The sequence below is a fragment of the Durio zibethinus genome, chromosome 27 (assembly GCF_047325235.1).
Source record: "Durio zibethinus cultivar Kanyao isolate XHJ-2024 chromosome 27, ASM4732523v1, whole genome shotgun sequence".
In the NCBI taxonomy this organism is placed as follows: Eukaryota; Viridiplantae; Streptophyta; class Magnoliopsida; order Malvales; family Malvaceae; genus Durio; species Durio zibethinus.
Genome location: NC_143188.1, coordinates 1,457,609 through 1,471,393, shown reverse-complemented (window position 1 = coordinate 1,471,393; position 13,785 = coordinate 1,457,609). Strand labels below are relative to the sequence as shown.

Sequence of the window (13,785 nt, the reverse complement as noted above, 5' to 3'; positions counted from 1 at the left end):
AACAACTGCATCTACAGTACATCCAATACCTTCAATGTTGACATATCCAGTCAGATGCCAACCGTACGACCAGGTGCAGTGAAATTGTATCTGACTTGAAGTGCTGGTTCGGTTATGTGCCTATCCATCTCTGATGATTTTATGGAATTAGTCATACAACTTCTTTCTTTGGTTGATGTGAAGTATCATTTGAAGTCAGTGCAAACCGAACTTGGGTTCAGTTGACAAGTCAAAAAAAATATCGTGAAGACTTTGATACCTGGCTTGAATCACTTACCATTTGTTTCCACCTTGTAATGTTTGAAAAATCAATGCAGATTATTCTAAATAACGTATTGAAGACTGCAGTGCAGGCTTTTCTTGCATTCACATTTGGCAAATTTAATGTTCTTCTTCTCATCCGCTTGGTTTTTGTGATGTTGCTGTCCAATGAACTACCCAGGAAAAGTAATTTTCTCACGTCTTCTTACAGAAGAATGTTAATTCATCAATCAACGCAAAAATTCTTATAAAGCAATAAATTAGAACTTCAGAAGTCAATCATCTTGGATCCAGCCAATTAGGAACTAGGGAAAAAAAATAAATTAAAAAAAATAGAAGCAATTGCTGGATATTTTATTCTTTTAATTGAAAAAAACATAAGAACAAGAAATTAGTCATTATCTTCCACCAACCGCCGTCAGTTCTCTTTTTCCAATGCCCCATTTCGAACGTAAAGATTTTCCAGGCAATGAATACCAAAAAGGAAAGAAAAAAAGCTTCAACTGGTTTGCCTAGTCTCCTCCAGCAAAATTTTCTTTCTTTCTTTCTCCTTGTAGCTATGGCACACAGAACCTTAGAGATTAACGTCATATCTGCAAAAGGCCTAAAAAATGTCAATCTCATTGATAAAATGGATGTGTACGCCGAAGTTTCCCTTAAGGGTGATTCATCGAAGTACAAGCAGAAGACTAAAACTCCAGTAGACAAAGAATGTGGTAAAAACCCAACCTGGGATTTCCCTGTTAAGTTCACCATCGACGAGTCCTTGCCCAAGAACAACAACCTGATTCTCAAGTTCAAGATCAAGTGTGAGCGTAGCCTTGGAGAAAAAGAACTTGGTCAAGTCAAGGTGCCTGTTATGAAACTCCTAGATTCACCAGGTGAAGACGGTTCCATTAAGTTCGTCAGTTACCAGGTAACGAAACCGTCAGGAAGACCTGAAGGTACCTTGAATTTTTCTTACAAGTTCGGAGACAAAGTTTCAGAGCCTGTCAAGTCAGAAAAAGGCAAGGGTGATCAGCCTGTTACTACATATCCTGTATCCATGGCAGTTGGGTCCATTTCTGCCCCATATGGTGGACCTGGACCTAATCCTCCACCACAGCCAGCTGGCTATGAATACCCTCCGCCGCCTGTAGCAGCAGCGTATGGTGGATACCCACCACAGGTACCACCATGCCATGGCTGCCTAACTCCACCTCCAGTATATGGTTACGCTCCACCAGGGGGATATGGCTGCCCACCTCCACCTCCAGTATATGGTTACGCTCCACCAGGGGGATATAGCTGCCCACCTCCACCTCCAGTATATGATTACGCTCCATCAGGGGGATATAGCTGCCCACCTCCACCTCCAGGATATGATTACGCTCCACCAGGGGGATATGGGTACCCACACCACCAGTGCAACAGCCACAAAAGAAGAATAACAAGTTTAAATTGGGATTGGCGGCAGGGTTGGATGAAGGGCGATAGATATGATCTCTGTCTCTGATGGTGGCGGTTTTGATCATTGATGTTTCTTGTTTTATGCTTTTCAATGGGAGCTTTTGTTTTGTATTAGGACCGTTATTGATCTTATTACATCAACTTGCTACTGTTTTCCTTTTGGATTTCATCACTTTTCTTTTTTAATGTTTTGTTGTTGTTGAAAGGAAATTAAAAAAAAAAAACAAAAGTTTCATTGCATATTAAAGAGCATCAGAATTACTATCTCACACTCAATTTTCGCTAACTTATGTGTGGAAGAAATAGCTCCTCGATTGGTATAAACAAAATGGCAGCTGTCACAAGTAGAAACCATGTCTAGGAGATCAAAAACCATCCAATAAGGATCCTGAAATCAAACACGCTCTCCTACAGTTGGTTTCGTCTCCGAGCCTTCCTCCAATTTTAAGAGATACCAAATGAAATAGCTTGGTATCAAAGGGTACAGCCAATTTTGCGAATGTGCTGATAGCTGGAGCAACTTTGCAGCTTTGCTGTTCGGAAGATGCATTGTAGGCAGCGCCGACTGACGGTAATTGTAAGGTCATGATCATCCATAATACCTTTTCTAAATTGTAAACCTGGAAATTCTACATGGATTAACTTGAATCAATGTTCCCTAAAAGACATTATGTGTTCAAGTAAAGACCAAGTCTTTTGTGCACTTTCACTCTAATGGAGCTATTGAAACTTGGGACCTTGGCGTCGTTGGCTATGTTCCTCCCTCTCCCAAAAGGATTTCCAGTGGCATTCACTATAGAAGAAAACGGTGAGGCATATGATTCAGATGAATATGACCCTGACACAGTTTTGTGTGACTCCATCCCAAGGTGGTATTTTTGTAACACTTAAACGTTGTGGAAGGTGGGAATTTTGTAGATGAGGGTTATCCACACGATGTCAAGTTGTTGTTTCTTGAATTTGTTTCCAACGATGCCTTTTCTAATAGCAAAGCAACAAGAACACCGGCAGTAGTTGAATAGAAATGAACGCAGGGAAACATATAAAAAAAAAAAAAAAACTGTGTAGCCGTCTTTTAACTATATAAACCAACCCTTCTTCTTCTTCTCCATCCCCATCTTCATCTCTTGCTTCTTGTAGAGCCAATTGGTTATAGCCATGGGAATCAAAGTTTATGGAATTGCAATGTCTACGTGTACTGCACGCGTCTTGCCTTGCCTATGTGAGAAAGGCCATGAATACGAGCTTGTTCCTCTTGATTTGGAAAATTCTGCCTGCAAACAACAACCTTATTTATCACTAAATGTAAGGCTACGAAGTAAACATTTGATTGCGAGTGAAATTGTTTGCTCTTTTCTTTGCATACAGCTAACATTATTTGGTTTTTTTTTTTTTTCTGTTCTTGTGTTCTATTTTCTTCTGACAGCCATTTGGCCAAATACCTGCATTCGAAGATGAGGATGTCAAGGTCTTTGGTAAGGTTCTTTAACGCTTACAATCACGAATAGTTTCGTTAATAGACTCCCATCACATGTAGACGAAAACAAAAATTATTTGTGTTGAGCTGATCTGTTAAAAGTAAAATCGTGAAATCAATAAAAAAAAAAAAAAGATAGCGGTTTAGACAAAGACTAAAAATGATCTTAGCGTTTTGAGCATTGGTTCAGATGGAAGTGATTCCAGTATTTATATTTGCACACTCAAATCAGAGATTAGTAAGAGAGGTAAATAGGAAAAAAGATCGAGGAAATAAAAGAGTATGAGTATTAGATAGATAAAATGGTACTTGAATGTTTTTATTTATAGTTGAAAAATAAAGGGTTTCATACAGCTCAAGCTGTTCAGGGTTAGTCTTGTGGTTAGGGGTGACCTGAAAGGTCAAGCTAACCAGAATGCTAACTGTTCACCTAGAGGAAGACGAGTCAGCATAAGTGAAGACTCGTTGGACAGCTTGATGAGGTGGTCGATCTGGGCACTATCACCTTAGGTTGGTCTAACATATCAAATCCGCTTAAAAATTTAAAATATTTTGGATTATACGTTGAGAACTTCTAACAAAAAAAATAATCAAAATATCTTTTAAAACTAAAAAATAAGTTTAATAAAATATATAATTTTTATTTTTAATTTATTTATAATTCACATATATATATATAAATAAATAACATATATATATGTAAGTTCGGATCAAGTTGAATCAAATTTAAATTTTAAATTTTTTGTCTAAAATTTGATTCAAAATTTAAATAAATCTAAAAATTGTATCGAAATTTATCTAATAAATTTTTAATTTTTTATCCAACTTTTTTTCAAAATTTTGAATGAATTTTTAAGTTTAAGCAGATAATTCGACCCTTAAATAAGTATACTTAATGTGTATGAGAATGACCATTTTTATTTTTATTTTTTTAATGGATTGAAGAGAGCTGATATCAAATTTTCAACACTTACGTTAAAAAAAAACACATTAATATTAATTTTTAACGAGTTATAAACAACTAAATAATAAGTTTAATATACTGAATTTCACAAGTAAATTTGGTAGGAAAAGAAATTGATATTCCCTTAAAATTAAAAACTTTTCCATCATTTAATTTTTTTTAAAGCAAATTTATCATTAAATTTTGATTTTGAAGAAAATTGACCATCATATTTTTAATTTTGGATAAAAAATCATGATTTGACATTATATTTAGTAAAAAAATACATGAGGAAAGAAGAAAAATAATAAAAAAGTGAAATGTGGATTTTATTTTAATGACTATTTTTTCCTCTTATATCATTTAAAAAAAATTTAATTATAAAACCAAAATATTTTCTAACCATTATGTCTTGAATAAATTAATTTCAAAATTAGAAATACGATAGTAAATTTGTTTCAAAACTAAAAGAATGATGTTACCATTAATTTAAATTATTTAGATAAATAGTGATAAATTTACACTTTATCCTTTTATAATAATATTTTTATATTAAATAAAGTGGTTAATAATTAATTTGATAAATTTTAATATATTTAATAAAAAAGATATTACTTAATTTTTTAAAAAAATTAATATAATGATAATTTTAAAAAAAATATCTAGCATTCGTTTTTACAATTTTTTTTTTTATATCCACCATTTAAAGCCCATTTAGCCCAATTAATTCAGTCTAGCCTTTTGGGCACTTTTCTTCTTCATTGTGAAACCTACCCAACTACCCAAGAAAAAAAAAGAAAGGATTAATACCGAAATAAACCCTAGAATTTTACTTTAAAATGCAATCAAGTCCTTGATTTTTTTTATTGCATGAAATTAAAATTATAAAATTTTATTTTTATTGTAATTATATACTTTAAATCTTAAAATTGAATAAATAATATCCAAATGAAGTAATTTTCAAACTATTGTTCTCTTAAATACTTATCATTTAACTTATTCAAATAAATTTAAGTAAGCATTTTTTATAAATTAAATCATTCAATTAAAAAATTTAAAAAGTAAATATTTCACACCGTTGAGATTCTAATTACAATAAAATAAAAGTTCATAGTTTTAATTTTATGCAATAAAATATTAAGGGTTTATTTGCATTGAGACTAAAGTTTAGGGCTTACTTGGTATTATACCAAAAAGAAAACATCATCTAAACCCTAGTCAACAGCCAGAAACAAACGGCAAAACCTCGAGCAAATCCTAAGCTGCAAAGATGAGACCCTTAGACGAGAAAGAAACAACTGCCGTATTCGAAAAGCTCTTCAAATTCACAGGCAACAACTTGAAGAACATAGTGGAAAACCCATCTCACGAAGGCCCGGACAAAACCCCAGGGCGCTACTGCTTCAGGCTCCACAAGAACAAAGTCTACTATGTCAGTGACTCCCTCGTAAAACGAGCCACCAACGTAGCCAGACCCAAGCTGGCTTCCATAGGGACCTGCATAGGCAGATTTACCCACGGAGGCAACTTCCATTTAACTATCGAATGCTTAAACCTGTTGGCTGCAAATGCAAAGCACAAGGTTTGGCTAAAACCCACCTCGGAAATGTCGTTTTTGTATGCAAATCATGTTTTGAAAGGTGGGTTAGGGAGGATAACGGAGAGTATTGCACCTGGTGATGGAGTTGTGATTTTTTCCATGTCGGATTTGCCTTTGGGGTTTGGGATTGCAGCCAAGAGTACCCAAGATTGTAGGAAATTGGATCCTAATGCAATTGTTGTGCTTCATCAGGCTGATATTGGCGAGTATTTGAGGATGGAGAATCAGAACGAGCAGCTAATTGAAGAGTAAATTGGGTATTTTTATATGTCTAGTTCTCAATTTTGGATTTTGAGGTTGAGTTTTGTTGCAACTTTGGTTGAATTTGTACTTTGGTTTTTCCTATTATAAGTATTTGCAGCTTCTTATGTTACTACAATCTTTTAGTGCAAATATTTTATTGATGCTTACCATTGCAATATCATATTCATTTGTATTAATCTGAATAAATGAGTCATAGAAGGTAATATTTTTATCATTTCTATTGCAATGTATATGTTAATAAGTGTTCTCTGAAAATATGAAAGATTTGAGCATGGATTTCATTATGTTGGTTAATTGAAACAAAAAATTGTTGTTTGTAGTGCTTATGTGTATGTGAATTGGGTTTCAAAATCTTAATCAGCTAGGAAAGTTTAAGGTGCAGCTTGGTATAATAGTTTTCTTCTTTCCTCAAACATATGAAAACCATTAGTTAAGTTATTTTGGTGCTCTAAAATTTTCTGAGATACTCTTAAGTTTCAATTTGAATCTTTTGACTTGTGAGTCAAATTCATTGTTTTGGTATGAGAAATCTCACATAAGGCTTTCTTAGTGCATTTTTCTTGTGGTATATCTATATGTATGTTTCAGTTTTTTCCCAGGTTAATATATGTTTTGATTTTTTTTTTTTTCGATTTAGTCTATATAAGCTCTAAGTGGTATATAAACAACCACATGTAGGAGTTAATGTACTTTCAGTTCAAATCTTTGTAGAGCTTTTGGTTTGCTTGCTTTTTACATTCTGCATGTTCTTATATACTATAATTTAACATGATCTGTATAAGATTTGGTTTCTCTCATTCATATTTGGTAAATCTCTGTCGAATGCTTAGCGGTGGTCACATGGATTGGATCCCTATGGACCTCTTTGATGTGTTCTTAAGGATAGCAGTGTTGCTAATGAGATGACAACCCCTTTAAGTATTGATAGTAACAAGTATGCAAGCGCTAACATTTTCACAAAGAATACTGCAGATCCTAAAGTGGAAGTGTCATCTGATTCATTTAGTTATGGGGTGTTTGATAGCCTCCAATGTGATCTAAATCAACCTGAGAATGATTTGATGGACATGCTTCTTCAGGGAGAGCTTTTTGCACACTAATAAAGGTATGTTGATGCCATTAATAAAATGGAAAATTATAAACTGTGAACAAGGCTGTTAGAATTAAGAAGTTTACCATGTGTATGTGTGTACTCATGCATGCATAAACAGCTGTGCAGGATTACATATTCTACTTCGATAGGAGCATTAAAACAATATTGCTGGTTAGTGTAAACAATGTGCAATCTTCCAACCTGTGATCTGTATGGTGGGCTATGTAGTCTGGGATAGGGATGTGGTTGTGTCATGGACCTATGGAAGAGTCCTAAATCTCACATCGAACATAATAAGAGGGTTACTAGGATATAAAAGGGTTCACACCACCTCAATCTTGTAAGGCATCTTTTGTAGGACAAAACTGTGAGGCCAGGGGGGTCAAAGCGGACAATACCTCACAAGGGTGTGAACCGTGGCAGGTAAGCTGATTTGGGATGCCGGAAGGGTGAATGCCCGGGTCTCGGAGCCGCGCGGGTTCGGAGCTTAAGTCTCAACCCGTGACAAGTGGTATCAGAGCCAGCCTTATACCGTTCGATCCACGCCAAGCACTTCGAGGGAGGTAAGCAAGGTGGCCGGCCTTAGTGACGAGGGCATCACGAGGTTGGGTGGGAGAGAATGTCATGAACCTAAAGAAGAGTCATGAATCCCACATCGAACATAATAGGAGGGTCATTGGGAAATAAAAAGATTTACACCACTTCAACCTTGTGAGGTACCTTTTATAGGACAAAACCGTGAAGCCAGGAGGGTCGAAGCGGACAATACCTCACAAATGTGTGAACCGTGATAGGTAGGCTGATATGAGATGCCGGAAAGGTGAATGCTCGGGTTTTGAAACCGTGCGGATTCGGAGCTCAAGTCTCGACCCGTGACAGCTGCATTCAGCTACAAAAGAGGTCGGATTCATATTTTAAATGCTAAGTATTGTGTTGTGTCTGGAATCTGGACTTAAACAGGACAGAGTCAGACCCAACAGACACAACTAGTGAGTTTTTAAACTCAAAAAACAAGACAATTGCGCATCCAGGGAATTGAATCCGGTCAGTACATTGGGAAGGTGCTTTAATAACCACTCAACAGATGCACTTCTTGCAGGTAAAGTTCCCAACAAAAATGCCCAAGAAAGAAATGAACCGAATTGACAGTTGCAAAAGAAAGAATAAAAGCAACTGCTAAAAACAGGGGAAAAGAATCATATTTGTTCTCGTCATTCTCCAATTCTATTGTACCAGGGCTTAACATGTGCCTATATGTGTTTAAGCTCGTATTTGAAGAATGTGAGACCTATTGAGCTTGCAGAGCTACTGCAGAAGAAATCTGTATTCTGCAGAGCAAACAAAAGGTCCTTTGTACGGTGAATAGGGATTACAGTCATATACGATGGTAAAACAGCAAATTAACAATTCAAGAAAAACAAGTCTTACAATCTGGGGGAGAAGTGTAGAAATGTAACTGATATTCATGATATTGGTGATCTTAAGACAGATTTTTGGAGTAAACATGTAAGATTGAGCTTGCTCCCAATTGTTCAGTTCAGTCCTCTGTGTGGTTAAGGCCAAAATAATATATAACACCTAGAGAGGAGAACACTGAATCAAGATTAACACAGTAACATAATGAAACCTAGTTACAACAAGAATCATACGGCCAGACAACAATATAGAACCTTCCTTCACTTTCCAGTTCAACTGCTGCTCCAAAATGATAATCTTTGAAACAGTGAAAGGACAGAATCCATGACACCTGCAGGAACCGCATTGCTGTTTGTTACCACATCCTTTGCATCCACCTCAATATCGAAATCCTTCCAGAACTTGATGATATGTAAACTCTCTTCCTCTGTTGATCTTTGGACAACAATTCTAGAAGCATAGCCCTTCTTCCGCATCTGAAGGCATATCTGTGAAGGATTATTTGCTGTAAGAGTCACCATGTACAACCAACCCCGTTTGGACAAAAGCTTATCAGCAATAGGCAAAATCTTATCGATTACCCTTCGACCATTCTCTCCTCCTGCCCAAGCTGAGGCAATTCCTTCTTGACCCACTTCATCTTCAGGTGTTGGCACATAAGGTGGATTAACAACCATGACATCAACAGAACCAGCCAGACGGCTCTCCAGCCCGGATGCAATGTCAGTATGTATCAACTCAGCATGAACTCCATGTGCTTCCATTGTCTCCTGAGTCACTCTAATAGCATGATGATTGATGTCAGTGGCAATAAACTGAGCCCCATTGCCTTCCTCCCCAAGCATAAGCATTAAAGAAGTGACAACATAACCACTTCCACAACCCACTTCCATGCACAATGTGGGTTTATGCTCCAACAAGTTTTTTCTATCAGCTAAAAGTGCATCAACTAATGCAAATGAATCATCACAGGGTTCATAAACCTCAGGATGTGAACTCAGAAGACAAATTTGGGCAATTCTTGAAGACATTTCACAGGAATTCCCTGGCATAACAATTAAGCTTTGTTTGGATCATGGAAAAATAAAAGGGAAAGGAAAATATGAAAGAAATAGAAATTCTCACAACTTCACCTCTACAACCATATCACAAACCCAAAGTAGCAGTTCATCATGTTTCAACGTAATGACCATCCATAAATCAATAACCATAAAGAAATGGAAGACCACTGGGTCTTTAGAATTCCAATAATTGGCGTAAGCTAGTGTAGGGTTCTTGTTGTCAACCTCTGGATGGATGAGTCTTAAATATCTCATTGCTCCAAGATTTTCCCTCATTTTTTTTTCACCTCCACCAAACATAAGAAAATAAATCCAAAAATTTCACTTTCTTTTTCCTTATACTCTCCATGAACCAAACAGGACCTTAACGTATAAGAAATTTTCTTAGTTTGATTATGGGAATTTGCCTAACATTCCTAGTAATTTTAAGGAAACAATTACAATCTGACATGCAAAACAAGCAATCCCAATTCAAGAAAAACAGAAACTTAATAAGAAAAAAACAAGAAATTTTCTGATCAAACAAACAAAGGTCTGAAATAAATAACTTTAATATCAACTGAACTTACAGATCTGTTTTACATGTTACTAACAACAAGCAAAAAGGTTGAGAAGAAAAGCAAACCTGGGATTTCGTGTCCCAATCCGAGGAAGTAAGATAGCAGCGAATTTTATTAAAAAAAAAAAAAACCTTGAATTTCAGTTGAAGAAAGAGCGACGCAGAAGGGAGGGTTAAAAGATAGAAAGAAGAGGAAGACGACGAAAGGATGACAATGGGCTTATCAACGTTCACCAATCAGAACTAGGGTCGAGATAAAAAAATTGAAAAAGAAAATCTCGTAGTGTTCTATTTGATATCGATTTTTTTTATTTGATTTGAATTAAAATTAAATACTAAATATTTAGATTAAATTTGAATTAAATTTTGGATTGAAAGATAAAAAAAATTAAATCAATTTATATATTTTTATTAATTTTTATATATATTTTAAAATTTTATAAAATGAAAATAATTATTTTATATATAAATTAAATTAAATATATTAAAATTTTATATTAAAATAATTTATAAAAATTAAAAAATAAAAATAAAAAACGGATGAGTTCATAAAATTTAATTTCTATTAAATTAAATCAAATAAAAAGTTAAATTAAATTCAAATAAAATTTTAAAAATTTATAATAATACATTATCTAAAAAATAAATTAGAATCCAAACCGTTATACTCTCAATCAAAATGGAAAAAACCCAGACTTGTTTTTATTGGGCCTATAATAAATCAATTAATAATTCGAAATTAAATAGTAATAAAAATAAAAATAAAAATTTATAAAAAAAAATGTAAAATCTTAAATGAACAGAAAGAAAGTAGGTCCCACATTTGCAGATCATCGAAGCTCATAGATGGCGAGATCAATGACTGATTGACTGTCTTAAAACAAACCCTATCTTCAATTTGCCCGCCCAAACGCTCCCAAATCTCCCAAATTCAAAATTAAGCTCATCAAATCCATTTAAAAAAAAAACCTAAATTTTCATTATTACCTTTTTTTTTTCAATCCATAATCGCTCACTATCACTATCACTATAAAAGTTCAAGTATTTCTCTTTCTTTACAACCAAAAGAAAAAAAAAATCAAAGCTTTGAATCAAATCAATCAAATACTAACCTCAGTTTCTAATTGTTACAAATGGCAACCTCTGATCCCACTCCTCCTCTTCCTGTCCCTGCTCCCCTAGCTCCTGTACTTTCTCTGTTTCCAGTTTTTTCTTTGTTTATTATTGGTTTTTCTACTTATAGTTAAAGATCTTTTCTTTTCTTTTTTGTTGCTTTTTTTCCTGCAAGTTTGGATTTGATCAGAAATATTGATCGAATTTTGTTTACCTATTTTCCAGAAGAAGGAGAATATCACTCCAATCGGTTCAAAAATCGCAGTAAGTTTTGGATTTTTTTTACTGTATTTGATTTATTATTTACTTATTTTTTTGTTCTTTGAAGAAAAATTGCTTGATTTGATTCATTTTGTTTCTAATTTTTAACTTAGGAATTGAATGAATCAAGGACTGAGCTGCTTGGTAGAATTCAAGGCTTGAAACAGGTAATTATGGAAACTATAACCTTTTTTTTTAACTTTTTCATTTTTTGGGTTATATATTTCAATTCTGACTAGAAAATGTTTGTATCTTCCCCATTAGGATCTACAAAATTGGAGGTCAAAGTTGGATACCCAAGTTAAAATTTACCGCGATGTAAGTTCTGTTTTGCATTTTTTTTTTTATCTTAGTTTAACATATAGTATATGTTAAAGTGGTGATTTGGTGAAATCTTGGGATTCATGTGGTCTTAAAGTTGGATGCTTAACATATTGGATCACATGTTATGTTATGTGATTCTTGTCTTATACCTCTTCTGAATTTGTCACGTTATGTTATATCTATGCGTTCTGAGTTATGTTAAAGTGATGTTATTTCACGTCTGTCAATTAGTTTTAGACGGATGCTCAACGATATATAATTCTGGTTGTTGTAATGTGCTGTGTTTGTATAGCTACTGCTACTATGGGATGCTTGGTCTGTGGTATTTCCATGGGTTCTTTTCATTCCTTTTTGTTTGTTCATACTGGGATTGTCGGTATCATAGAGAGAAGAAAAGGCTTGGAAAGGAAATCTATGGTGTTTGAATGTCTGTTCCATGTCATGCTAAGTATGTATTTAACATTTGAAGCATCTGAATCTTTTACCCTGAAAATGAAGGTCCTCTTAAGAGAATCTACATGTGGGTGCCGGCTTGTGTTTTAGTTTCCTGTGAATGAAATATCAAGTGGGGGCAAATCTGGCTTCAAACCCTGGTTTAAATTTTCATCCTTTGTATAAATGCAGTTGAGTTTACTCATATATATCTCTGCTGCTCATCAAAGTGTTGGTTATTTGCAAACATGTTAGCAATCTGCTTAACTGTGAAGAAATTTACAGGCGTTTAGGATATAACTAGATGTATAAGTGGATTTGATTTGATAAATCTTTCTGATGGGATGCCTTTCCTCATGCCTCTGAGTGGTTGAGACAAAGAATCTGAAGATTTGTGTTATTGTTTTAAAATATTGATGGTAGAACAGATTGTGGACTAAGAATACTTGCAATCAAACAATAAATTGTCTCATCGCTGTTTTACATAGATGCCTTAATTAATACTTTTTTTAGCCTTTTGGGTTACAATTGGAGTTCGAACTCGAGACCTTCAATCTTGGAGCCGACTCCAATACCATTGAGTAACAACTCGTTGGTTAATTAATTAATACCTTTTAATGTCATCATTTCTTAGGCTAATTTGCATGCCTCTTGCAGGAGCTGACAGAACTAAAGAAAACACTTAATGTTGAAGTGGAGCAACTACGCACAGTAAGTGCTTCTCTTGTGAAATTTTTTCATTCTGGATGAAGAGAATAAGTTACCTAAAATGTTTCATTCTTGAAATAAGGAATTTCAAGAATTGAGGAACACTCTCCATCAGCAACAGGAAGATGTTACTGCTAGCTTAAGGGATTTGGGGGTAAGTTCCTTGAGACTTTTGTTTTTCAGTCCTTATTCTACTCGTTCCTTAGCATCAGTCTATACTCTTTTCTTGTACAAAGGATGTCGTAGTCTGAGGATAGGGAAAGGGATCGCAAGTGTTGAGATTTGAATCCTAGACTTATTGAATGTCACCTCTTAAGGGTGGTTACACAAATTATTTGAACTAAACCCTGGATTCAGCACCAGTCCATGCTTTTAGAAACTAGTACGTGTTTCTATGTTGAATCGTTTGGAACTTTTTGCAGCTGCAGGATGTGTCAAAGGGTGCTGAAGATCCCAAGGTTGAAGGAGAGGATGAGGAAGTGGATAATTCACCCACAAAGGAAAATGGCAAGGAAGTGGAGAACTAGATGGGTTGATACTGGAATGTGCAGTCTCGTACTTCTTGCTCCTGGAGCTTGTTATAAACTATTATTATCATGTTTCTTTGTTTTCTAGCACAAGAAACAGCTTTCATCTGGATCAGTTGATATGGTATTGGCATTTATTTGGTCTTCTTTTTTAAACGATGCTTCCATATGGTCACAATGAAAACAAAACAATGCCTTTTGTCTTCCAGCCTGGGTGTTTAAAAGAATGCACATAGGCTCACCATCTGAGCTCAGGAAAGTAGAAATCATATTGCACTTGTGTGATTGTGTTTTGCC

General features: G+C 34.8%; 4 protein-coding genes across 6 annotated transcripts; 3 read left to right on the top strand and 1 right to left on the bottom strand.

The window, feature by feature from the left end:
• Positions 1-711: 711 nt before the first annotated feature.
• On the top strand, positions 712-1,879 carry LOC111279825 (protein SRC2-like). The gene has a single exon (XM_022866879.2). The coding sequence runs from the start codon at positions 731-733 to the stop codon at positions 1,754-1,756; it is 1,026 nt and encodes a 341-aa protein (XP_022722614.2). The 5' UTR covers positions 712-730; the 3' UTR covers positions 1,757-1,879.
• Positions 1,880-5,325: 3,446 nt separating this feature from the next.
• Positions 5,326-6,154, top strand: LOC111279671 (uncharacterized). The gene has a single exon (XM_022866653.2). The coding sequence runs from the start codon at positions 5,401-5,403 to the stop codon at positions 5,980-5,982; it is 582 nt and encodes a 193-aa protein (XP_022722388.1). The 5' UTR covers positions 5,326-5,400; the 3' UTR covers positions 5,983-6,154.
• Positions 6,155-8,530: 2,376 nt separating this feature from the next.
• Positions 8,531-10,423, bottom strand: LOC111279670 (uncharacterized). 3 transcript variants are annotated; one of them, XM_022866652.2, is made up of 3 exons: positions 10,190-10,423; positions 9,637-9,851; positions 8,531-9,548 (listed from the first exon to the last, which is right to left on the bottom strand). In XM_022866652.2, the coding sequence occupies exon 3, from the start codon at positions 9,532-9,534 to the stop codon at positions 8,776-8,778; it is 759 nt and encodes a 252-aa protein (XP_022722387.2). In that variant the 5' UTR covers positions 9,535-9,548; positions 9,637-9,851; positions 10,190-10,423; the 3' UTR covers positions 8,531-8,775. The 3 variants fall into 3 exon arrangements, with proteins under 3 accessions (XP_022722387.2, XP_022722385.2, XP_022722386.2); XM_022866650.2 differs by lacking the exon at positions 9,637-9,851 and having other exon boundaries at positions 10,190-10,348; XM_022866651.2 differs by lacking the exon at positions 10,190-10,423 and having other exon boundaries at positions 9,637-9,927.
• Positions 10,424-10,935: 512 nt separating this feature from the next.
• LOC111279693 (uncharacterized) lies at positions 10,936-13,696 on the top strand. Its single transcript, XM_022866697.2, has 7 exons — positions 10,936-11,310; positions 11,462-11,500; positions 11,611-11,664; positions 11,762-11,815; positions 12,911-12,964; positions 13,044-13,115; positions 13,384-13,696. Exons 1-7 carry the CDS (start codon positions 11,257-11,259, stop codon positions 13,486-13,488), a joined length of 432 nt encoding a protein of 143 aa, XP_022722432.1. The 5' UTR covers positions 10,936-11,256; the 3' UTR covers positions 13,489-13,696.
• The last annotated feature ends 89 nt before the right edge of the window (positions 13,697-13,785 follow it).

What these genes read in the sequence shown, in the direction of transcription:
- LOC111279670 (XM_022866652.2), bottom strand. Translation starts at nt 9,534, where the DNA reads ATGTCTTCAAGAATTGCCCAAATTTGTCTTCTGAGTTCACATCCTGAG.
- LOC111279825 (XM_022866879.2), top strand. Translation starts at nt 731, where the DNA reads ATGAATACCAAAAAGGAAAGAAAAAAAGCTTCAACTGGTTTGCCTAGT.
- LOC111279693 (XM_022866697.2), top strand. Translation starts at nt 11,257, where the DNA reads ATGGCAACCTCTGATCCCACTCCTCCTCTTCCTGTCCCTGCTCCCCTA. An exon ending in TCCCTGCTCCCCTAGCTCCT is followed by an intron (nt 11,311 to 11,461) that starts GTACTTTCTCTG and finishes CCTATTTTCCAG; the next exon opens with AAGAAGGAGAATATCACTCC. An exon ending in AAGTGGAGCAACTACGCACA is followed by an intron (nt 12,965 to 13,043) that starts GTAAGTGCTTCT and finishes TCTTGAAATAAG; the next exon opens with GAATTTCAAGAATTGAGGAA.
- LOC111279671 (XM_022866653.2), top strand. Translation starts at nt 5,401, where the DNA reads ATGAGACCCTTAGACGAGAAAGAAACAACTGCCGTATTCGAAAAGCTC.